General features: G+C 36.8%; 1 protein-coding gene across 1 annotated transcript in view; it reads left to right on the forward strand.

Moving 5' to 3' along the window:
• Positions 1-26675, forward strand: part of Ccdc141 (coiled-coil domain containing 141) — a 162874-nt gene that overhangs the window by 79032 nt on the left and 57167 nt on the right. Inside the window, exons 7-8 of the mRNA XM_090342542.1 lie at positions 3071-3265; positions 16018-16190. Of these exons, the coding sequence (XP_090198668.1) occupies positions 3071-3265; positions 16018-16190 (368 nt within the window). The remainder of the gene's footprint in view (positions 1-3070; positions 3266-16017; positions 16191-26675) is intronic.

Genomic DNA, 26675 nt, shown 5'->3' on the forward strand with positions numbered 1-26675 from the left:
CACTGCAGTATGGCAGTTCCTCAAAAGACTAAACATAGAGCTCCCCTATGACCCAGCAATTCCACTACTTGGCATTTACCCAATCATCCAGAAACAAGGACATAAATCCACTAGCACAACAATGTTCATTGCAGCACTATTTAACATAGCAAAGATATGGAACCAACTTAGATGTCCCTCAGTTAATGAGTGGATCAACAAGTTGTGGTATTTGTACACAATGGAATTCTATGCTGCTTTCAGAAAGAACGACATTGCCCCATTTGTTAGGAAATGGAAAGACTTAGAAAAAATCATATTTAGTGAAGTAAGCCACACTCAAAGGAACTTAGGCTCAATGGTTTCCCTCATTTGTCATAATCAGTAGAAACCTTGGGCTCTCCTAGCAGAGATTTGTAATAGAGCGAAACCTTGATACATAAGGCCACATAGTATGACACTAAATGAAAGGACCTCTAGGATATAGAAACAAAAGCCATATAATGAATGATTGTTGTCCTTAAGTTACTATGTTATCTCTCATCTCTTTTGCTGTCCCTTGGTTATCTCATATTTTTACAGTATCTCACTTTGTTACCTGATATATCAGACATATTTGTATTTGGTTATTTGAAATTGGATAGGGAAGGTGGGAAAACAAGATGAGGGGTGGGGGTGGGGGTAGGGAAATGGGGACCAAGACAAGTGAAAAGGCACCAATGTATGTGAATTAATGCATCGTCTATCTGGCAAATATCATGTAACCCTTCTATTAATTACAATAAAAATATATGAAAAAAATAAGATTTTAGGGTCTGGAGTTTGGCCTAGTGGTAGAGTGCTTGCCTAGCATGCATGAAGACCTAGGTTCGATTCCTCAGTACCCCACATACATAACAAAAATCCGGAAGTGGTGCTGAGGCTCAAGTGGTAGAGTGCTAGCCTTGAGAAAGTCCAAGGGCAGTACTCAAGCCCTGAGCTCAAGCCCAGGACTGGCAAAAAAAAAAAAAATAAGATTTTAAAGTTAAATCTAGCCTCATGGAATCTTTAATTAATTGAAATTCTTGCATAAATTTGTTTATAAGAATTGTCACATGTTGGGCCAGGAGTTTTGCCTAGTGGTTAAAGTGCTTGCCTAGCATGCATGGAGACACGGGTTCGATTCCTTGGCACCACATATATAGAAAAAAAGCTGGAAGTGGTGCCGAGGCTCAAGTGGTAGAGTTCTAGCCTTGAGAAAGTCCAAGGACAGTGCTCAGGCCCTGAGCTCAAGCCCAGGACTGGCAAAAAAAAAAAAAAGAATTGTCTCATGTAGATATAATAAAAATGCTAATTTTAAACAAAAAAATTCATTAGCAAGCAATGGTTACTTTGTCAAGAAAGTTTGTCCAAAATATTTCACACCATATTTCCCTCCAGGAAGAGTCTCAACACATTAGATTCCAAGAAGAATGACAGTAAAGCAATTAGTTCAACATTTTTGGTTTTTTTTTTGTTTTAAGATTTTATTAACATTGATTTTTACATCATATTTCAAATGTCATGTTTAACAAACAAGTATCCAAGAAGGGAACCTCTATATACAATCACTGGCACATCGATTCTAGAACATAATTAAAATTAAGCTGAGGGTTTGTATGTCATAGATACATATTAATCTATGTAATAAAACATTATGTCTATAGAGTATATAGTCCATCATAGAGTTTTACGTCTATGTAGTTAGGTTTATTTCTCCAAGACCATGTCTTATAACTCTGATCAACATTTGGGGGAAATTCTACTACCATTAGCTGAGAATGTGGACAAAAGGAAGTCACATTTGAAGAACAAAATTTTGGTGCTCATGAACCATGATAAAGCATATGAGAAGAAAAGTGAGAATAATATTTAGTGAGGGTTTAATATGCCAGAAATTTTACCAACTTAAAATTATTTGCTCCTTCCCAATAGGTTAAAATTATGTTTTAAGTTGGAGGGATAAAATATTTAATGTACTTATGTACATATGAATCACAGGTAACTTATAGGGATGAGGGAGCTTGACATAGCTGAAAGAGAATGATGGAAGTGGTGACATTGACCAAGATGCATTGAATTCATAATTTCAACTCACAAGTTGAATTGAAACCCCTTTGTATAACCTTTTTTTTTAAAAAAAAAAATAAACAGTTCTGGAGCTTGAACTAAGACCCTGAGCACTGTCCATGGCTTTCTAAAGGCTACAGGTCTACCACTTGAGCCACAATACCATTTCTGGATTTTGCTATGTATGTGGTACTGAGGAATTGAACCGGGTCTTCGAGCATGGTAGGCAAGTGTTTTACCACTACGCCAAATTCCTGGCCCCAGAACTTTCAAAGGTAATATAAAATAATAAAAATAAGAACTAAAATGTAAATGTAGGAAACTAAAATTTATGTAAATATCTATTACATGCCTTTCTATTCAAAAATATAGTTTTTACTATAAAAATAACATTATAGCATATATTAGTTTTCCTTAAGTGAGGAAACAAAGTTCCTTTAAAAATAAAGGACTAGAGAAGTAGGGCTGTGGCTCACGGGTAGGGCAGTAGCCTTGAGCTGAAGAGCTCAGGGACAGGGCCCAAGCCAAGTTCATGGTATTGACCCTACATGATTTTCATGGTTATGGTTACCACCTACAATTTTTAGGAGGCCCACCAAATATTTGCCAGCTTTTCTATCCAGTTTTCTTACTCTTATATGCAGTGGCCAAAATATTTTTCTTTTTTGCAGCTGGGTGCCAGTGGCTCACACCTGTAATCCTAACTACTCATGAGGCTCAGATATAAGTGTTACAATGCAAGCCAGCTCAGACAAGGAAGTCTGTGAGTCTCTTTTTCAGTTAACCGGCAAAAAGTCAGAAGTGAGCCTGTGACTTAAGTGATAGAGCACTAGCCTTTAGTACAAACAGGCTCAAGGATAGCACGAAGGGCAAGTCCAAGCTCCAGGATCGAATAGTCCCTCTTAATGCTGTCTCATTATTGATTGGGTTTCAGCACATAGATTTGGGGATAACACAAACACCCAGATATATGCAATAACTAAGGAACATGTCTCTCTTGCAGGAATGGAATTCTGCTGTAGAGAAACTGAAGAGTGAGGCACTGGGGATTATTCTGTCAAAGGATTCTGCCGAGAAAGATCACCTACAGTTCTCTAACCAGAAACTGAATCGGCTTCAGAAAGAATTCGGTCATCTCATGATGGAGAGGAAAGCTCGTTTAACAAAGGCAAATGATTTTTTCCACAGTGCTGACAAGGTCAGTGTGAGATCAAGGTGACAATGGTAGTTGATCTGGCTGACCAGAAGAGAATCATATAAGTCACAACTTTATAATCCATCAAAGAAGAGTTTTTAAAATATTATTCCTACTGTGGTCAATATTTATAAAGTATTCCTTAAGAACCTCACAGAGCACCACTGGTCTGTTTGTGAAGGATATTTTTTTGCCTACATTGTAGTATTTCCTGATGAGGAGGAGAATAGTTATAAAATATATCAAGGTTGAATGGAAATCTTAAAAATCTTACCAAAAAGTCTTTGCTCTTTTTAAAAAATAGTCTTTCATTTACAAGGTTGGAATACATAAGTACTATAAGCCTTCTGCATGCAAACCATAAAGCCAAGCAGTGCTTCAGCCAAGTCACTGGGCCTTGATCCTTTGTAAGTGACCTAGTGGGAACTATTGTTGTGTTCTTGACCTGGAGATATGACTGTTTCTTCCCAATAATATACTTAATATTGATTGAGCAGGTGGTTCTTTTTGTTGTGTGGTGTTGCTCATTTATTCAGGTCCTATGAGCATGTGCAGTCTATGGAGATGGTGATCTTATTTGAAAAATTTAATTGATTATCAAGTTTAATTTCAATTACACATTTATTATTTGGTAATTTTGTCTCAACTTTTTATCCTTGAGAGAAGAAATCAGAGGTATTTCTTATACAAAATAAGAAAGGAAGGACTAGAAGGATGGGGAAAGGGAAGAAGAATAGTTAATTCCTCGTATTTCTGAACTTCAAAAACCTGGTCTCCAGATTCTTTGTTTCATCATTTAAATGTCACAGCATACTAAGTATTCAAATTATAGGCTCAACTGGGATTTGCCAGTGTTACATCTAAGAAAGGTATAGAAATACTTTTCTCCTTTTAAAGCATTAAGGAAATCATTTTCCCCTTTAAAGTTAAGAATTTAATATGGAAGATAATGGATACTTTTACCTCAGCAAAAATAGAAGCTGGAGTTCGGAAAATGGATGTTTAATCATGACTCCTGACATTAGTTCTTCACTATATAATTAAGAAACAGTAAATTATGAAATTATGTAGTTGGTAAACCCATTTAAGCTAAAGAGAGAAACTCTTCTCAGTCCTTATAAATGGTATTTTTCTTTTTAATTTATATTGCAGAAACTTTTTTTTTCCAGTCTTGAGCCTTGAACTCAGAGCCTAAGCATTATACTTGGGCTTTCTCAAGGCTAGAGCTCTACCACTTGAGCCACAGCACCATTTCTGGCTTTTTCTATGTATATGTGGTACCGAGGAATCAAACCCTGGTCTTGGTGCCTGCTAGGAAAGCACTCTACCACTAGGCCAAACTCCCAGCCCTGCAAAAACTTTTTTACAAAAATTTCCTACCACTTTTTTCAGTCTCTGGTGGAAGAATCATAATTAAATAAATAAATGGCTAGACTATAAAATTAGTATAAATTAAAAACCCTTAGGATATAGTTTTTTCTATATTGTAAGTTCTGATTACACTAGTAAAGGAAGTATTTCCATTTTTTAAAGTTGTTAGAATTATTTTATTTTACTGTTGGGGTGATATATTAGAGGGGTCACATTCATCAGTTAGTGGGTACATTACTTTTTGAACATTGTTTCCCATTTCCATGTTTTTCTCCTACTTTCCCTCCACCCCCTGCCACTCATCTGTTTCCTTTTTTAATAGTCAATGATTTGTCTCTGAAACACTGTTTTCCTTTTGAAAATTCACAGAAGTAGGTTACCATATATGCATCACTCTGTCTGCTTAATTGTTGCCTTTTGCTCTTCACTGGAATTTGTATGTGTGGGGTGAGTGTGTGTGTGTGTGTGTGTGTGTGTGTGTCTGTGTCTGTGTCTGTGTCTGTGTGTGTATGTATGTGGATCATGGGGATTGAACTCAGCCTGGGTGTTGTCCCTCAGCTCTTCAGCTCAAGGCTACCACCCAACCCTTGAGCCAACCCCCACTTCACATTTTCTAGAGGTTAATTGGAGATAAGAGTCTCAGGTTATTTTGTGCCCGGGCTGGTTTGAACCTTGATCCTCAGATCTCAACCTGCTGAGTAGCTAGGATTATAGGCGTGAGCCACTGTGCCCAGCTTAGATATCTTCTTTTTGTAAGTGTTTTTCGGATCAGTGCTGATGAGTTATAAGAACATGATATGAAATATGATTGCAGCACAAACCACAGACACTTACCTTGATTCAATTGAACATTCATCCTTCACAATCATAGAATAGCCTATTTGTTGTATTTTTTGCATGCTAGTGGAAAAGAGTCTCTAGTTAACATTGATGGATCATGGAAAGTATAGTTATCATTGTTTCAGGAGTGTGGTCTGAGTCAGACAGTGATAGATATATTAGAGGCTTCAAGAGCAGAGCAGTGTGAGCTCTAGCTAAGCCCAAAGCTGCAATGCATGGCTGTTATGTTGTTAAGCCTCTTATCCCATTGCCTTCCATTCCCAGGCTCATGATTCCACTGAGGAAATCAGAGGACACAAAGCAAATCCATTTGGTGATCTGAAGCAGCCTGAAAGTCAAGGTTAAACAAAATCTGAAGCAGCCAAAGAAGCATAAAAATTATCATTAAATGTAGCTGTATAGCTTCAATTATTCCTATTATCACTGTGAGAATTTAACGTCTTTTGACATGCTGATGTTGCTTTTTCATGATATTAACAGTGATGTAAAAATAGTCGTACCTATGATTGTTTGAGATGAAAACAAAATAATTAAACATGATGTTCCTATCTGTTTTTCATAATATATTGTTATTTTATCATTTTAAAGATAAATTTTAAGCACCTGTGAGGAAAAGAACTAATTTTAAAGGCCTAGATGTGAGAGCAGAGGACATGCCTGGGTAGAGAACCTTATAATATTATCTAGAAGAATGTTCTTAAAATGGGATAGATGAAATTAAGTTAATTTTACTAGATATCAAGGAATATGTAGTTCCTTTCAATTCTCAAGCAGACTCTCTCAGATTCCTCTTTTCCACAACTTCCCTTTTTTCCTTAGAAACACTTGAAAGAACTTGCTTTCCTTCCTTGCTTTCTTCTGTGTTTACCTTTGTCTACTATGCTATCTGTATAGGTGGGAGGCATCAGGGTCTCGAGCTAATCCAGTGACAGGTATAATATCTGCCATCCAGTCCTTCTCTTGCAGTTTTTTAAAATTTAGTTTTATTTTGTTGTCAAGGTGATTACAGAGGGGTTACAGTTACATCCGTAAGGTAATGAGTATATTTCTGGTTGAATATTGTTACCCACTCCTTAGTTTTTCTCCCACTATACCCCTGACTCCCCACTTAGCACTAGGTTCAGCTCTAACCTAGTGTCTTGTGAGTACTGCAATTCTATCGGTTCACACTTTTGTCCTTATTTCACCAATTTGTTATTCTTCTTGCCATTACGAAATCAGATAAATGTATACATATAGGATGCAGGGTTCCAGAACCAAAAACAGTGACTACAGGGGATAAACCAAGGTGTGGTGCAGGGAGGAGAAGAAGAAAAAATTTAGTACAGTATGTTAAAAACAACCACCACAAAAACTACTGTTTCCATATGTTGGAGTTCATTTTGATTAGCATCACTGAATATGGGTACATGTACATAGTATGGAGTTTTGTGATCCTCTACTAGGACAGTCCTAGACATATACTAGTTACTACAAATGAGGGAAAGCATGGAGCCTATGTCTCTTACAGTTAAGAGTGGCAAGGCACCAGAATTTGTGTGACCTAGGAAAGCTCTGATGGAATAAGCCAGAGCAGAGGGAACACTGAGTAGATAACTTCAGTCTTTCCAGGGAGATAAAAGTGTGTAAAATTTTGCCAGCTATTACCCCTAGCAGAAGTAACCAGCAAGACCTAAAATGACACCAAAAAGGCTTGGGAGAGTGCTGGATGATGCAAACAGCTGGGGCGCCTAAGATAACTCACTTTGCCTGACGTGTTAGAGTGTTGATGCAGAGTGACAAGACAAAAGCCATAGAAGGAGCATAGTGTCAGGGAAGTCCCAAGTGCCACATACAGGAGTTTGTAATTATGCTGCACATGTCCTGAAAAAGTTCTGATGCAGCAAGCCACCATAAGAATGAGGTAGAATCTGAATTTAATGGCCTTTCCATATTCACTGAGAGAATGATGGTTGTAGGGCTTAGAAACCTTTGCCCTTAGAGTCAAAGGTCATACTGTTTAAGCCACAAATAATTGATAAAGGTGGCTAAAGTATCAGCAAAAGTATTAAATTATACATAGCAGAAATTAACTATAGAATGGAAGCAATGCATTGAATTTTATAATGGCTTCAGGAGAGGTGGGAGAGGACCATGAAAGGGGTTACAAGATGCAATTGTATTCAGAAACTGTTTTGTTGGATGGCAACTCCTTTGTACAACTAATTAAAAGTAAAACTATGAAAAAAGAAGGAATGCCTCTAACATCCTAAATTTCTTGAGAATCAGTTCAGTCCAGGTTAATAAGGATGTAGCAGACATTCAATTTCACAGTATATTTCATAGTAAATCTATCAATAGATTTCTTTTTTTTTTGCCAGTCTTGGGTTTGGGCTCAGGGCCTGAGCACTGTCCTTGGACTTTCTCAAGGCTAGAGCTCTACCACTTGAGCCTCAGCACCACTTCTGTCTTTTTTCTATGTATGTGGTACTGAGGAATCGAACCCAGGTCTTCCTGCATGCTAGGCAAGCACTTTAACCACTAGGCCAAACTCCCGGCCCCTATCAATAGATTTCTACCTCATGAATATATTTTTTACTTCTATGCAGAGTTCAAGCCTGTTGTTACTATTAGCAGTAAATATATTTTGGCTTATGTTATAGTTATTTATTGGTATGTTTATTTTCTTTGCTAAAATAGAGCTCTTTGAACCAAAGAAGTATGTTCTCCTTACTTTGTTCATGCTAGAACATTTAGAATAATATCTTAAGTTAATGAGTAGTATGGATAGTAATTCTTAGAATGACTGAGAACAATAAGTTATAGATCCATGCCAACCGTACTACATTCTTTCTTGTTGTTGTTGTTAGTCATGGGACTTGAACTCTGGGCCTGGATGTTGTCCCTGAGCTCTTCAGATCATGCCTACCACCTTACCCCTTGAGCCACAGTGCCACTTCCAGTTTTCTGGTGATTAATTGGAGATAAGAGTCTCAGGGACTTTAGTTCTCTGGGCTGGCTTTGAACTGCGATCCTCAGATCTCAACCTTCTGAATAACTAGGATTACTGGCATGAGCCACCACACCTGGCTTTAACATTCTTTATAAAAGTTTATATTGGCCTGAGGAAATGGGAATATGATGAGTTTGAAAGAAGAGAGCTTTATTCCTTTATATGCAAGTAAGAAATATCCAAGAGCATGAGTAGAACTGTATAGACTTAGCACATGTATTATTACCTCCTCTGGGAAGTCTAGTAGCATCAGTTATAACTTCTTATTACCCAAGTGTCAGTTTGCTGTGCTTCTTACCATGATTATGTCTTAATCACCTTTGTATGTCACCTAGTGTTCAAAAAGTTTGGTTGCATAAATGAATAAAAGACAAGTGATGTGACAAATTAGCTTATATTCTGAGCTTCGGTTTTCTCTTCTAACATAGTTCTAATAGTTCATTATCTACTTCAGAGAGTATTGTTTAATAATAAAAATTCTTAGAATTGGTGACAAATTATGTAGTCTTTAGGATATAGTTTGTCATTAGGATATAGTTTGTCTTTAGGATATAGTTTAAGTATAAATCAAATGGACTTATTGCGCATTAGGTAAAAATTTAGAATTTCTTGTTAGTATGTCACTTGGTTAAAAATAGCAATTTTAGAGACAAGCTGAGATGAATTTTTGCAGAGATATTTATTAGCTCTATGGTCTTAGACAGTTATTTAACTTTCTTGTGAACCTGGTTGTTTTTAAACCTATAAAATAGAAATGATAATTGTAAGTTTTTCACAGGATTATCATGATGTCTAAATAAGCTAATATATGACTAGTTCATAGAATAGCTAAGTTCTCATTAAGTGTCAGCCATTATTTTGTCATTACATATGCATTTAATACTGCATAAACACTCTAATGTGAATTAAATGCTTTTGTTCATTTTTATATCCCTAGCACACAGTGGAGTATATGGACCATAGATTTCACTCAATAGTTTTTCAGTGAATAGAAAATACAAACTACACTTTGCACAAGACACTTTCCGTATTAACATTCCTAAGAACATCTTAAATTTTATTTAGCTCAATTTAAGTAACAGAAATTAGAAATTATTAATAGACACTACCTGTCTAAATTGATTCATGTGTTTAGATTGATTTCCAAGGTTGATTTGCTTTGGAATAAGTAAGAAATGGTCAGCTCACCATCCATTGTTGGGAAAATGCTTTGGATACAGGCCACTGTTAATCTGAAACTCCTTTTCCAGTGATTTCTCAGCTCTCAAGATTGTGAAAGCAAATCTACTTTGGCTTGAAACACCTCTCTTATTTACAGTGCCTATCAGTCTTATCAGTGAGGGAGTTCTGGATCAGCAGATGCAACCTTAAAAAGATGTGAAAAACTACATCATCCATTAGCTCCTGGCCTTCATAGATTGGAAGGCTGAAGCAGCTGCCGTCATGACTAGAATTAGCAATCGGCTCATCAAATTGGAAGATAATAGAACCCATCTTAGGTAATGTTTAGGAAAGGAAATAAATGCTTTCAGTCTTTATAAAAACTGAACCCGGAGGAAATCTGACCTCACATCAGTGGCAGAAGCAAGTGTTCTCATTAGAAGCTGATTTGACTTTGTTGTCCTTGGTGGTTTGCAAGATTTTGCAGTTTTGTTGGTGGTTACTTTTAATGTTGATTCTTTTCAAATTAATTAGCCAAGAAGCTAACAATATTGTTTGCTGATTTTTTTTTTGTGTGTGTGTGTGTGTGTGTGAAGTAGCATAATAGGAGAATTGGGCTGGATGACTCAGGGCTCCTGTCTGAGTTATTAGTCTTGTAGATAGTTTAGAAAGAATAAAATGTTCCATGCCCCGATATCATCTCTGTTTTATTTGATGCAGCTTGCCTTGCACCCTGTATTTAACAAGAGAAAAAGGAGTGCTTCTTATTAGCCTCTCAAAAAACAAAAATTAAGCAACTCCTTAGTCTTTACCAAATTAGGACCTAAACCATGATCCTGTCTCCTTCTTACATGTGTAAGAATATAGTAGAACCACATGAAATGGTCCAGATGAGCTAGAAGCCAGCAGCAGGAGATATCCATATGCTTATGTCCTTTTCTTCCCAATCCTGTCATGAAAGCTTTGTCTGACCTGCACATATATGGTTGGAAGGAAAAGGAAGATGTAAGAAGAAAAATGGACTGTGCATACTGAAATAGTTTCTGTGAGGGTCATGGTGTTCTTAGTGCCAGGAATAACCTGTTCTCTTCTGTACTATATGGCAGCAGAGGCATTCTTTCCAGCTGGATCCAGTATATCGGGTTCCCTATGAGTATGGTAAATAGAAAAGCCCTCTCATCTATTTCAGGAGAAGATTAAATGAGAGCAATCATACTTACATCATTTCTGGAATCAGCTCATGGATTCCTCATCAGTGCACCAGTGGAATGAGGGAAAGTAATTTTGCATGTAATTCAGACAATCACAGACAGTATCATCTTGAAAGAAATATTCCCTTAAATTCCAGAAATTTAGTTTTTGTTTCTATGACTACAGAATTATTTGTATTAGGTTTAGGATGAAGAATAAGACATATACTCTCTTGAAGTATCCAAACCACTTACAGATATGCCACAAATTTATTTGGGGCTAAGGAAAGAATGAAATCACTCATCTTTCTACTGCCACAGTTTTATTCATTGATGTATTACATAGAGAAAACAATTCTTATTCACACATAAATCCATTTACTAAAAAGCATCTTGAAGAAAATTAATTATGATTCCAAACTATGGGTTATCATTGTCTTTGAAATATTAGCTCTACCTGCTGATAAATATTTGACTTTTGATTTATTGGCATTCTATTAAGAGATAACATGTTTATTACAGTATTCAGGAACAGAGTGTAGTGACATCTCACATGTTTTTTAATGACCTGAGTTTTTATTATCTGACTCTATAAAGATGAGACCAGTGCTTAAAAACATGAGTGTGGCAGCTGCACAGTGGAGCTTTCAAGTGAAAAGTCCCATACCATGAAAGGCAGACAGCAGGTGGCATGCCTTCTTGGTGATTGCTTAAAGATGTAGCAGCTCTCTTTTAATTTTCAGAACAGCAAACACAACATATATTCAGATTGTGATGGTTTATCATCAAAGCAGAATGAAGTTAAATTTGTAGGCAAGAAAAAAGCACTTGACGTTTCTCCATATCAGGTTCTTAAGAATTATTTTGAAGGAAGATAAAGGGAATACACGGATATTTTTTTTGCCAGTCCTGGGCTTGAGCTCAGGGCCTGAGCACTGTCCTTGGACTTTCTCAAGGCCAGAGCTCTACCACTTGAGCCTCAGCACCACTTCCGGCTTTTGCTATGTATGTGGTACCGAGGAATCGAACCTGGGTCTTCATGCATGCTAGGCAAGCACTCTATCACTAGGCGGTTCTTTTTTTTTTTTTGGCTTTTTTTCATATATTTTTTAATTGTAATTAATAGAAGGGTTACATGATATTTGCCAGATAGAAGGTGCATTAATTCACATACATTGATACCGTTTCACATGTCTTGGTCCCCATTTCCCTCCCTCCCAACCCTACCCCTATCTTGTTTTCCCCCCTTCCCTACCCAATTTCAAATAACCAAATACAAATATATCCGATATATCAGGTAACAAAGTGAGATACTGTAACAATATGAGATAACCAAGGGACAACAAAAGAGATGAGAGATAATGTAGTACCTTTTATTTTGAAGGAAGATAAAGGGAATACACCGATATTTTTATATAAATTTCTTACTGTTGTTCCACAGTTTCTCCATTCTGAATATGAACATATATTTTATTATAAACACAAATTCATGTGTTTTTTGTCTTTTTTATTGTGATTAGGAGAAGGGTTACATTATATTCACCAGGTAGAGGGTGCATTACTTCACATACATTGATACCCTTTCTCATGTCTTGGTCCCCATTTCCTTCCTCCCACCCCCGCCCCTCATCTTGTTTCCCCCTTCCCTATCCAATTTCAAATAACCAAATAAGCATATATCCAATATATCAGATAACCAGGTGAAATACTGTAACAATATGAGATAACCAAGGGACAGCAAAAGAGATGAAAGATAGTACAATAAGGACAACAATCACTCATTATATGGCTTTTGTTTCTATATCCTGGAGGGCCTTTCATTTAATGTCATACTACATGGCCTTAGGTATCTAGGTTTTGCTCTATTGTAAATCTTTGATAAGAGAGCCCAAGGTCTCTACTGATTATGACAAATGAGGGAAACCATTAAGATTGAGTCTGGCTTACTTCACTTAATATGATTTTTTCTAAGTCTTTCCATTTCCTTACAAATGGGGCGATGTCATTCTTTCTGACAGCAGCATAGAATTCTATTGTGTACAAATACCACATCTTGTTGATCCACTCATCAACTGAGGGACATCTAGGTTGGTTCCATATCTTTGCTATGGTAAATAGTGCTGCAATGAACATTGTTGTGCTAGTGGATTTAGTATGTCCTTGTTTCTGGACAATTGGGTAAATGCCAAGGAGTGGAATTGCTGGGTCATAGGGGAGCTCTATGCTTAGTCTTTTGAGGAACTGCCATACTGCTTTCCACAGTGGTTGAGAGTTTACCTTCTCACCAACAGTGTAGTAGTGATCCCTCCTGGCCACATCCCCTCCAGCATCTGTTGTTATTAGCTTTCTTGATCCTGGCCATTCTAACTGGAGTGAGGTGGAATCTTAGAGTTGTTTTGATTTGCATTTCTTTTATGACCAGAGATGTTGAGCATTTCTTCATGTGCTCACAGGCCATTTTTGTTTCTTCTTCAGAGAAGACTCTCTTTAAGTCTTTGGCCCATCTTTTAATGAGTTGTTTCTTTGGAGGTTAGTTTTGGAGTGATTCAATTTTTTGAGCTGTTGATATATTTTAGATATGAGGCCTTTGTCTGTTGTATGGTTAGTGAAGATATTCTCTCACTCTGTAGGCTTTCTAGTTAATTTGCTAGCTATGTCCTTTGCCACACAGAACCTCTCTGGTTTAATGCAGTACAATGGGTTATTCTTTAAGCATTATCTTTGAAACTAACCCTCAATTAACAAGAAGCACTACTGTATTCAAAGTGAACAATGCAAATTTTAAAACAAAAAAATTCCAGTTTACAGGGAATTTTACCAATAGCTATTTGAATGACTCATTCCCAGTAGCAGCATCTTGCTATGTTTTGCTCTATTCCTAATATCAGGAAACAGAAAGGATCAGCTAAGAGACATCTTTGAGTTCAGTGTTTCTTTTAAAAACTTTCTTTCTTTTTTACTCCTACAGCATAACACAAACCTTTTTCTTAACCTTTCTGTCAGCCTCTTAATTTTTTAAAATCTTTTTTTCACCTGTACAAAGAAACAAAACATATGTATATCTACATGTACTTCATATATATAAATGTATATAAAATTTACTTTAGATTTTTATACAAATATATATAAAATATATATGTGTGTCCCAAGTAAATTTGAAGACCCCACCTTTTCCAACAAATATTACAGACTTTTGTATAAGGCTCTTTCTGTCTTAAGCCTCCAATAGTAATCTTTGTCAAAGAGTGCCATGGTCTAGGATAAAAACAAAGGGGTCTTCAGGGCCAGCAAATAGATAAACTTGTTTCTCAGTTTTAAGAGCAATTTATTTAACCTCTCTTAGACCAATTTCTCTAGACATACAACAGGGATAATTTCATGTTCCCTCCTAGAGATATTAAGGATAATATGCCTGGAATACAGTAGACAGTTTGTAATTTTGTTGAATGAATGAAGAAGAATATATAGGTATCATAAAATAATTCTTACTAGATTGCAGTTATTATTTCTTCTCAACTGCTAAATAAATCAGAATAGCTCTGTTTTAAACATTCTAGGTAATTAAAGAAAAGGAGACCTGGAAAATAATGAAAACATTGGTGGGGGAAAAGAGAATACCAATATGAATAATAAGACAACAGTAAAGAGATTTTATTTGCAGATCTTATTTTTTGTGCATTTCCTTCAAATTCAGCCATTCAGATTCTTTCCTATAATGGAAGCCAGGTGTAGAAACATGAGTATTATTTTCCATGCCTATGGGTGGAAACTCTACACTTGGCTTAAAGTGTGAGTTCTCTGAGCAGGAGCTCAATCTTGTTCCTCAAGCTTGCTCTGGGTTTAATATTACCAGACCCACATGTCTATTTTGTTCTCCTTTCTTATGTTCTGGGATCCTCTACTCACATCTAGATTTTTCTGTGGGATCTTCATATTACAGTCTTGTAGGCCCTTGCTAAGTTCAATGTCTTTCCACTTAACAATCCAGTATGGCTTCCTGCTGAACTACCTGCTTGATTACCTGACACTACCATCTTTCTGTGACAGGGCTGTCCGGGTCAGTATGTAACATTGTGCAGGTGCTTTTCTCCATTTCACTTAGCTTCTTCCTATATGGCCATATGTACATAGCTTTTGAGCTGTTGTGTTCCTCTGCTAGGAAAATCCTGGATGCAGTTGATTTTATTTCTTTTGCTAGTCCTTAGTTTGAGCTCAGGGCCTGAGCACTCTTCATGAACTTTCTCAAGGCTAGAGCTCTACCACTTGAATCTCAGCACCACTTCTGGCTTTTTTCTATGTATGTGGTACCAAGGAATCCAACCCAGGTCTTCGTGCATGCGAGGCAAACACTCTAACACTAGGCCAAACTCCTGCCCCGGCTCTCAGTTTAAAGCCAGACTAGGCAGGAAAGTCTATGAGACTCCTTTTTATTTTTTGGTTCAAAACTATTTCTTGCTTTTTCTTTTTTATTGTATTTTGTTGTCAGGATGATGTATAGAGGGGTTACAGTTACATTCATCGGGTAGTGGGTACATTACTTCTTGAACATTGATACTCCTTGTAAGGTTTTTGTCCCCTTTCTTCCCTTCTAATTATCTTGTTTTTCCCTTTCCCTTCCTGATTTCAAATTAAAAATAAATGTATATACAATATATCAGGTACCACAGTCAGTTATAGTAACCGCATGAGATAAACCTTAAGGTGTGGGGGGGGAAGTGAAAAGAAATAACTTCACATAGTACATTAAGAACAACAATCACAAAAATAAATCTCTTGTTTCCATATCCTGGAGTTCATTTCACTTAGTCTCATCCTATATGGCCACATGTACATAGCTTTTGAGCTATTGTGATCCTTTGCTAGGAGAATCCTAGATGTATGCTAATCATTACAAATGAGGGAATATCTCCAATTAACTCCCAAGAAAAAGCCAAAGTAGCTCTAGCTAAAATGGTAGATTGTTAACCAGGAGGGAAAAAAAAACCCTTAGGGATGGCACCCAGGCCCTGGGTGCACCAACCCTCAGAACTAGCACAAAAAGGAAAAAAAAAAGAAATTCTATAACTTCTCTCTGGTAAGTTGGTGGGTTTTTTTGGTCAAATTACTGATTGAATCATCTAATTACTAGTATTTCAGGAACACATTGATGTAGATTTTTAGACTAGAAAAGCAGAAACTGAAAGTATATTTTTTCTTGGCAGGCATTTGATGTACTTGGAAGAGTTGAAGCTTACCTTCAGCTCCTTAAATCAGAGAGTTTAAGTCTGCCTGTCTTGGCAGCGAAGCATGAGGAATTACACAGAGAAATTAAAGACTGCACAGGTGATACTTTGCAAAAGGGACAAATTTTAATCAACCAGGTAAACTCCTGCAGGTGAGTAAAGTCTACTTCATCCTTAGCATGACAAGATTTATTTTTACAGTTTCCACAAACTTAGAAAAATAAGTGGCATGATTTTTTTCTGCTTCTGATGTCTTGCTGCATTATGATATGGCTTAAAATGATCTGTTGAATTTTTGTCAGTAGTGCTTCTGAATATACAGCATTGCTCATCCAGAAGCAAGGCCATATTCTGTGCCTAAGGACTTACGGATGTTAAAACTTTGTCTCTGAAAATTTCTGAGGAGTAGAGAGTGAAGGAACAAAATAAGAAGCAGAGCTTTAGAAGGCTTCACAGTGTCTTCCAGCCTTCAGTTCCTTAGCCTTGAGTTTGTTATCCTTTTCCTTTTGGGGGAAAAATTAAATACTAGATTTCTCTTTCATTGCTGACCTTACTGGTTCACCAAACAAAGCCCTATGTATAAAGTAACTATTAATAACAGTAGTTCACATTTTTTGAGAGCCTGGTATGTGCCAGGCAATGTGCCAAGAGACTTGGGGAGTTTTATGTCATTAATCCACACAGCTACTCCACCAGGCACATATATAAATGTTTCCTTTTATAAAGTAACTGACACACAGAGATCTTAAGTCACTTGCAAAAGATCACATAGCTTTTATGACAGTCAGACATTGAAACTAAGGACACTTGTCCCAGTTTTACGTGTCCCGAACAGGTCATTTTAATGATCATCTGTGAAGAATGCATGAATGTAAGCTTGCAATTGGCTGAGCAAAAGGAGTGAAAGATACTTTGAGAAACAGAGGATGCAGCAGGAAAGCATGAAGAAAAAGCATGGGGAGATGACAGCAGATATAGAACAGAACCTAGAAAGAAAGAAAGGCATGCCTTTCATTTTGACAGATACAGCAGATCTGTACAAATGGGTTAAGTTCAATTGTTTATCCTCCATATCTACCATGTCCTTGAAACTTAAAAAAAAAACTTTGATAGTAGCTAGGGGACCATGCAATTCTAGTATAAGTAATAATCTAAAGTCTTCCAGCAAGTCCAAAAAGTTGAGGCTATGAGGACAAATAATGATCCCCAGCAGAACCATGGCAAAAAGAACCATAGCTATTGAGTTCCTTCATTTAAGCTCCAGGCCATGTGTCAGGTTAAGATTGTGTCTGTTGTGGTCCAGGAGCCCAATGTACCCGGTCTGCGCCAAGAGAGTTTACAGAAACACCTTCCTTTTCTGCTCAAGGTTCATTGTCCCAAAATTGAAAATGTCTTGGGCCTGCAGAGGATGCTGTAATGTAGAATAGGCATTTCTTTTACTTGGATTCAGGGTACCTATTTTATACATGTCCGAGTCATATGAAGAGGGCAATAAGTGGTGAGATCTGTCATTGATACTGGCAAATAATCCTATCTCAGTTTAGCAAATGAGTCTCAAAGCATCAGTGAAATACTGTCTGGTCAAGCTGCTCTCTGCTTATGCTGTTTTCTCTGGCTTAAAAAGCTTCCTCATGCATAGTCCACTCAAAATATAGTCAATGAAGCTACTCAGATCTCTGGAGTTCACGCTTTGTGTTCCTATTTTCTATAAAGTACTCTACCCCTAAATTCTACGCTTCTCTGTAGTCTGGTCAGCAAGAGCTCTGGACACTAGGATTCTACACTGAGTATTCATCTGAAAATGACTTCCCAAGCAGGAAGCTGGTATAATCATGAGACTTAGCCATTCTCTGGGCCACTATCTTGTGTTATCTGCTATTCATGTTTAAGAGCCATGGTTCCATGCATTTGTCCTTTTCTAGTTCTTTAAGGCATGAGGCTAAATTCAGCCCTCATTTCTAGAAACTGGAGTTTATGTTTCAGTTCTAATGTTTCGCTCACAGAATTAAAAAGCTGGTCATAAGTTTTTAGTACTAAACTTTGCCTTGTTTGCTCTAATCAATAATGTTTTACTTGTAATGCTAAAACACTAGAAGTGATTTTATTTCATATATTCTTTGTTATTTACCCATCCATTTTGTAGAGTTGTATGCTTATTCCGATAGAGAATCCCATTCTCCTGTTTTCTTTACTCTTTCTAGCCTTAATTTTCACAGATTAGAAAAAAAATAATTCATTGTTTACAGCAAGCAGAAAAAACTGGTGAGTTTTTAAAGATTTCATTAACAATGATTTTTACATCATATTTCAAATGCCATGTTTAACAAACAAGTATGTTACTGGACAGGCATCTGGATTTCCTTTAAAAAATGAATTAGGGGCGGGGAGTTTGGCCTAGTGATTAAAGTGCTTGCCTAGCATGCATGAAGACCCGGGTTCGATTCCTTGGTACCACATACATAGAAAAAAGCCGGAAGTGATGCTGAGGCTCAAGTGGTAGAGCTCTAGCCTTGAGAAAGTCCAAGGACAGTGCTCAGGCCTTGAGCTCAAGCCCAGGACTGGCAAAAAAAATGAATTAGATGCATCTTAAAAACAGAAGCTTTTCTAATAGTTCCAAGGCATGTAATTGTCTTGAGATTTCACAGTATTTGACAAACGTATAGTACTTCCATCTTGCAGGAGAAACTGGAGGCAGTATGAAATTGTTTCTTGGCAAAGAACATTTTTTAGATTCTGAAGGTAGATGCAGAAGAGAAATCCATTAAGAACTAAATTGAAATGCACTAAAATCTCAGCTGCAGGCTAGAGCCATACATAGCTACTGACCCCACTCAATCCTATGCATTCCCTTGGGATTTGCTTTCCTTCCTCATCTAATGATGAGGAGGAATCTGTCTGCTCGATAGCCTGGGTCACTAGCAGAGAAGAGAAGTGGAACCTAAGAAAATTTCAAGGTGCAGTCTCAGCTGTTGGAAAGGTGGAGTTTAGACTGGGCTCCATGGAAATTTACATAATTTGAGCAGTTCTCACTTCACAGTGGCTTCCTGAATGCCAGCTCTATGTCCTGAATATAAACTATCAAGGTTTCTATTTCCAGGCACTTGAAAACTGGCGTGGATAAGAAACTTCAGATTTTTGTCAAAGGAACTTTATTTCATGCAGTCTGAGGACCTGAACAATTAAATGACTTTTAAACTTACATCTGTAAAATGGAGATACACATTTTGTATAGTTTCTCTTTTTTTCTGTGTGTGTGTGTGTGTGTGTGTGTGTGTGTGTGTGTGTGTGTATGTGTGTGTGTGTGGTGTGCCATTACTGGGGTTTAAACTCAGGCCTTTTCTCCCTCTGCTAGCTTATTGATCGGGTTGACTACTATTTGAGCCACACCTTCACTCCTGGCTTTTTGCTATTTATTTAAATAAAGAAAAGTCTACCTGGGCTGTCTTAAACTTCAGTTCTCAGATCTCAGTCTCCTGAGGTGCATTGTACTTATAAACTGAGTTGCTAGATGTATCACTATTTAAATATTTTTTAAAAAATTACAGATCCACTTTGTTTTACTATCCTGGGATCAAGTGGGCTTGAGGTTTGGTCAGCTACATAGAAAACAATGGTGCTTCTTAATATGGTCTCTTGGTTAGATATTTGGTCTGTAATCTGAAAATAATTTTGATCCTTAAGAATTCTTATGTAACATGTGAAAGGGTATCAATGTCTGTGAATTAATGTACCTCCTATCTGGCAAGTATCATGTAACCCTTCTATTAATTACAATAAAAAATATGAAAAAAAGAATTCTTACGTAATTTTAAATCTTTTTAGATCTGTCACATAACCTAAGTATATTTGTATATTTTAATGTTAATTAATGCACTTAGTTGTAATACAAGTTACCAATAAAGTAGGTAGCAGTGACCTAACAGACTCAGTGAGGCTGAAACTTTTGAGTCTAGCCCTCATCTGTTCCTAAACCAATTAATTGCACACCACTGTTGAGAAAACACGATCACTACAAACAATTCTGCAAATCTGAACTTTGGAAAACTGTGATGGATGAAAATGCTGGGTCTGTGACCTATGTTAAAATAAAGGTTTCCATAATGGGACAAAAATGAGCGACTTCTTTTTAATTTTTTTTCAGTGTAGCTACTAGTTACATGGCTTGAAATATATAAATACTCTGAAGTAATAGGCTGGGAACAGGCTACCCAGTAAAGTATTCACTTGTCCTTCCAATTTGCTAAAAAAGCAATTTAGAATTTATAATGAAACATGTGTGAGCATAAAAGATGGTACCACTTTTCATTCTGTCTGGTCACGGTGGATTTAAGCATATAATTCTAATTCTAACTGAATAGTTTGCTTTGGTATAATAAATTTGACTATTATTTGTTTTGATTCAATGCAACCTGCTCAGTGGAACTGCTTTATGTTTCCATATTTCATATTTCCTAAAGAAATAGAATGGGAGTTCAGATGTTTACTATTCCTGCCATTTTTACTTATGATAAACACTACAATTTTTCTTAGTTCATCCTATGGATGTTGACTAAATTGGAACAAAATATTGTCTATTCATTTGTTCTTTCTTTTTTTCATATATTTTTATTGTAATTAATAGAAGGGTTACATGATATTTGCCAGATAGAAGGTGCATTAATTCACATACATTGATACCCTTTCACATGTCTTGGTCCCCACTTCTATCCCCCCACCCCCTCCCCTCATCTTGTTTTCCCCCCTTCCCTAACCAATTTCAAATAACCAAATACAAATATATCCGATATATCAGGTAACAAAGTGAGATACTGTAACAATATGAGATAACCAAGGGACAGCAAAAGAGATAAGAGATAACATAGTACATTAAGGACAACAATCATTCGTTATATGGCTTTTGTTTCTATATACTAGAGGTCTTTTCATTTAGTGTCATACTATATGGCCTTACGTATCAAGGTTTTGCTCTATTGCAAATCTCTGCTAGGAGAGCCCAAGAATTCTAAAAATACTTGTTCATGTCTTTTGTAAGTCAAGTGCTCCCAAATACATAAATGCAATTGGTGAGGTTTCTGTCTTCATGCTGTTAATTTTCTAGTTGGAAAAGGAACAACCAGTAAGTAGATAAAATATGTGAAATGTGCTTACACAACAATGAGAGCTATGACGGGAAATGGTGCACAGATGGACCTTGTAGAGGAGACTGTTTTATACACTACACTCAAAAGACACCAAGATGAAGATTCCATGCCAACATCTGGGAAATGAGTAGATACCATAGAGCAATGGCAAAAGCTGCCACAGAACAGTGTGGCTAGAGGAGAGGATGGCAAGGAAGCAAGGGAGTTAGACAGGCCTTAGATTATGTGCAAAGACTCGTTGTAAAGACTTACAATTCAAAACACTTTTGTGCTTCTACTACAAAAGTGAGCGTAATCCTCATGATGGTGACTGCTGTCCTTGTTTTGCTCTAGATGAGGAAACTGAGGCACTGAGCTGTTCAATTCCTTGATCTGAGCCTGTTCCTCAGTGGTTAGGGGATAGTCCTGAACAGAGTGTGCCAATCTGTTAGATCACTAGCTCTCTCTCTCTTCTTCCTTCTGAGCTCCAAAGCCATAATGAGTAGGCTATTCCCTTAGTGAGCACAGATTATTTCTTTAAAACATTCTCATGTGCTTCTAGCGGTATTCTATTTTTTAGTTGCAACTTAACATCCATTTTCTTTTCTTTCAGTTGTTTTTTAAAAGTGTTGAAATTGCACATAGTTATTCAGCTGGGCTTTTTGATAGGCTTCAAGACCCCTTGAAATATACATGGTTGGCTACAAGTCATAAGAACCTAAGAGTGTCCGGTCAAGGAGTTAAACAGTAACCAGGCACCCGAGGCCTACGCCTGTCATCCTACTCAGGTAGCTGAGATCTGAGAATTACAGTTTGAAACCAGCCTAGGCAAGAAGGTCTATGAGACTTTTGTGTCCAATTAACCACTAAAAATCCAGAAACAGAGATATGATTCAAGTGTAGAGTACCAGCTTTGAGTGGAAAAGATAAAGGACAGCACACTGGTCCTGAGTTCAAAAGCACACACACACACACACACACACACACACACACACACCTAACTGAACATCAAAGGCATTTTCTCAAAGCACAAAGGAACTCTGAGGATAATGAGTGTGCAGGACCAGGAGAACCAGTCCTAAACTCAGATCAGGATAGGGCAAGCGAAGGAGTGAGACTGGAAAGTTTGAAGTTGATAAGCTAAGAGAGTAAAGCACCTGTATCTTCAAGCCAATACACACAAAATCAACACTTAACTAATACTTCTTGAATTCCTTTCCATTTATCAGACTACTTCAGTACTTGCCTTTTCTTTCTGAGCTCTTCTAGATCTTTCCTAGTTACTTCACGGACTGTGTCAGCCAGGCCACCATATTGAGTTAAAACTGAAACTATCCAGGATTTTTTAAAAAATTTTCTTTAGCTTACTATTTACAAATCTGAGTAGCATGTTGAGGGGATGGAAAATGAACAAAAACAATCCCTTCTCCCCAGAAAGTCAAAGAAAAAAATGTCTTTGTCTAATAGACTTATCTATGATTTTATTTTATAAGAATTTAATAACGTAAAACTCACTTAAATATGTGTTTGAGGGCCAGAAATATGCCCTCGTGGTAGAGTGCTTGCCTAGCATACATGAAGCCCTGGGTTTGATTTTTCAGTACCACCTAAACAGAAACATGGGAAGTGGTACTGTGGCTCAAGTGGTAGAGCACTAGCATTCAGAAAGTTCGAGGATAATGCCCAGTCCCTGAGTTAAAGCCCCAGAACTGGCAAAAAAATAAGCATTTATGATAAAATGTCAGATACTGAAATCTATGAAATTATCACCTTGAGTTCTTAGGATAGTGTCAACAGGGTATTTTCCAGATATCTTCAAATCTTTGTTAAGTTGTTCTGCCTAAAGACTGAGTAAATATTGTAACTGTCTTCTAGTCTTCAACATTATTTTCTTATTTGTTCTTTGGTGTTTTTGTTAAATCATTTTGAAGCAATTACTATAGGAGTTTCAAATTTATACTTTCCATTAAATTCCAGAGTAACTCTATTAGGCTTTTGTAAAAATATCTGCAGGTTATTCATTCCACTATGAGCTTTGTCACTTAGGATGTTTATGATCTGATGCAAAGTATTATGATTGCAGGTGGAACTGTATGGAGTCTTCAGAGCAAGGCTGAGTAAAGGGGTAAAAACTCTGTACTGGTGAGCCAGCAGGAGTTTTTTCGTATTAGAGAATTTAAGGGAAAAAGAACAAAAAAGATAAAGAAGGAATGTAAATGGACACCTTCATGAACAAGATTGTCAAGACAGCTCTCTTCAGAACACTCTTAACTCAAAACCACATAAATAAGCCCAGTTAAATATTTTGAAGCATAAGTAAAGATGGAGAATAGCCTCTTCCTTCTGTCTCTTCATTTTCATAAATGGTATATGTATATGTATATGTGCATGTGTTTGCATATATGCGTATATGCATTATTCATTTGGTGAGGAAAGCTCATTGAGATAGATAACCTAAGTTAACAAAAAAACAATTATCTCCCAAACATGCCTTTTACTTTTACAGCACAAATGACACTATTTTCAAGTAAGGATGAAAATGAGACACCAGTGGTTGTTTCCTTCAAGATTAAGGCAATCATATATAGAAAAGGACATTGCACAGTGCAGTCTTCTGAGAAACAAGATAAAAGACAAGGAAAGATAAAGAAGCAAGAAGCTAAAGATAAGGAAAATGTTTTTCCTCATCTTCCAAGTTTAATTTGTCTATAAAACAAAAAGAAAAATTTGATCATCTGATCTCTTCTGAGGAGAGTGAGTAAGCTGTCAAATGCTTACCATCTGCTTCAGCTCCTAATCCAGATGGGCTGCCAATAGTAATTTATGAAAGGGTGCAAGCAACTTGTCGTTTTCCACAAAGAATCATTAGAACACATTAACACTGAGATTTGCTCTTCTCCCCATGCTCTGATTTGTGTCAGATTCTAAGATAGGGCAACTGCTTTCCTACAGTAAATAGAACTAGAAGTCATTATGTTTTTGGTTTTTCACAAAAAAAAGAGATCATGTTTTTTTCTTTCCCTTTTCTTCTCCTCTTTTGACTTAATGAATAAAGGAGAAAATGCTCCCATTAGAAGGCTTCTAACAAATGTCTGAAGTGTTCACAATCTGTTGTTTCTGGGTTGCTGTGACATTGGAAAAGACAAAGACAATATCAGGCATAATCATGCTCAGTGCTGACAGGCATCACTTCATCCGTCCAGAGGAAGAAAGCTGAAAGGTCAATCAATCCGTTCAATGCAAATCAGAGAGCCACCGATCCTTTGGGCCAGACATCTAGCCCACTGGTAGTCTCTTGCTGTACCAACCAGCTGCATATTAGCAATGCTGTTTCAGAGTCAGAACAACATGACAAGCTACCATGATTTCTTTCAACCAAATTTTGTTTGCCACCATCAGTCTTTTGTCCATCATTAATTTAATACAACTGTGAAGTAATATAACTCATTCTGGTAAATGATAAAATTTTGTTACTTTGATTTAAATTCATGTAAGACTAGCTGGTAAATTGGAGAAATCATATCTTTCCTTTGATCAAACCATTTAGAATTCCAAAGCCAAGAGAACTGTCAATATACATGTCGTGCTTGTTTTTTTATCTTCAAAATTATATTTTTAGTATCTTTAAGTAGTTGTACAAAGGAGTTTCCTTTCAATACGTGAATTTATAAGTATAATATATCTTAATAAATGTCAGCTTTTTCATCACTCTCCCCCATTTCTCCCAATACTACCCATCCCCTCAATTTTCAGTTTCATAGGATATGAATTTAATATTATTTAATTCTCCTCCCTTTTCTCCCTCATTCATCTATTCTTTGATCTCTCCCAACCTATCTCAAGTACCAGCGTCCTGGTCACCATTTTGTTTGACTGTGAACTAGTTGTTCCAAGGAGTTACACCACTGGAATTCTCCCGTGCATACACCATACGTCTGTTAATACATTTGTCTACATGTGCCACTTACCTTGAGTATGTTCCCAGTTATTTATAAATTGGAGCTAACTTTCTCATAGGAGTAGTACCACAAATCCTTTGTCTCTCTGGGCCTGGCTCTTACCTCACTTAACATAATGTTTCCAAGTCCTTTCATTTCTTGTCAAATGACATAATACCATTCTTCCTAGTGGAGGAGTAAAATGCCATTTTGTGTGTGTGTGTGTGTGTGTGTGTGTGTGTGTGTGTGTGTGTGTGTGTGTAAAACGTATCGCCTTGGTCAATGTGTTTAAGTGTTCCATAATATTAAAAACCAGATTCTAGAATCAATGTTTAGAAGTTCATAACTGGAAAAGATGGATGCTAGGATGGTTATAATGTACAGCTTCCATTTTCATTAGGAAAACTAGATAAGAGCTGAGTAGCCCTGAGACAGGGATATAGATGGATGCATTGTATTCCAATTGGAAAATGGGAAAAAAAGAAAGAGATTACTACTTAGCCAGTTGGGGATGAGTTCAAGACATAAGAGATACAAGTAGGATGTGGCTTGGTGAAATCTAGATGATTAGAAGTTTCTCTTACTAAGTCTAAGACATAAAAGCAAAGAATGACTAGAAAGGCATTAATGCACAGCATTATTGTTACAACTAAACAAAGTCATTGTTTGTCCTTTTAAGACTGCAGTCCAGGATGGAAGGATCAACTAAATCCAAATGTAAATGCTAAACTTGCTTTTATGTAACAATAATGCTAAATGAGAGGGCAGCATTTGATTTCTTTTAATTTCAAGAAAGAAATCGGGTAATCTTTGCATAGCATAAAACATCTGAAAGTGAATAAAAGTATGGAGTCATCATTACTCAAAAATACTGAACAATTACCAGTGATATTTTTAATATGATACCTGCATTTCTGTCTATTTTAAATCTACACTTTCTCATCCCTTAATAATAAACTGCAAATCTACTAGTTAGAAGACTATATACTCAAGGCTGAAAGGAACATAGAACAGCTAAGTCATTAACCCCTCCCCTTACAGGATGGACAATGAAATAGAGGAAGCACATAAGGAAAATCTTAACATGAAAAGGGGCATTATCTATCAGGTTATTGGGAAACAAAAACAGAGAGGGATCCTATTTGATTGGACGTGATTCATTTAAAGTAAAATGACTAGTTTCTTAAAAGTGCCTTTTTACTGAAGCAATGAATAGTTGCTTTGATATTTTTCTTTTTATTATTATCGTTTAGTTGTAGGAAGGAGTTGCCATTTACAAATACAGTTTCAACATGGTACTGTGCCCCTCTAGCGGCCACTTTGCCAACTACAGGTAACATCTTACAGGTTGCACATTACATACCCTACAGAATTCAGCCAATTTAAATGACTATGTCAGTCAGGCAAACTCTATTGAAATCCAACAGCACTTCACACACACACACACACACACACACACACACACACACACACACCTACCTTCTAAACTCCACTTCCTACATCCTGTGTAATAGACCTTTACAAAAGTACAAGAAGGCATTAAAGAGTGTGAATACAAATCAGGTGAATAGGTTTAAAT

Source organism: Megascapheus bottae, chromosome 12 (genome assembly GCF_031878675.1).
Source record: "Megascapheus bottae isolate mThoBot1 chromosome 12, mThoBot2.hap1, whole genome shotgun sequence".
In the NCBI taxonomy this organism is placed as follows: domain Eukaryota; kingdom Metazoa; phylum Chordata; class Mammalia; order Rodentia; family Geomyidae; genus Megascapheus; species Megascapheus bottae.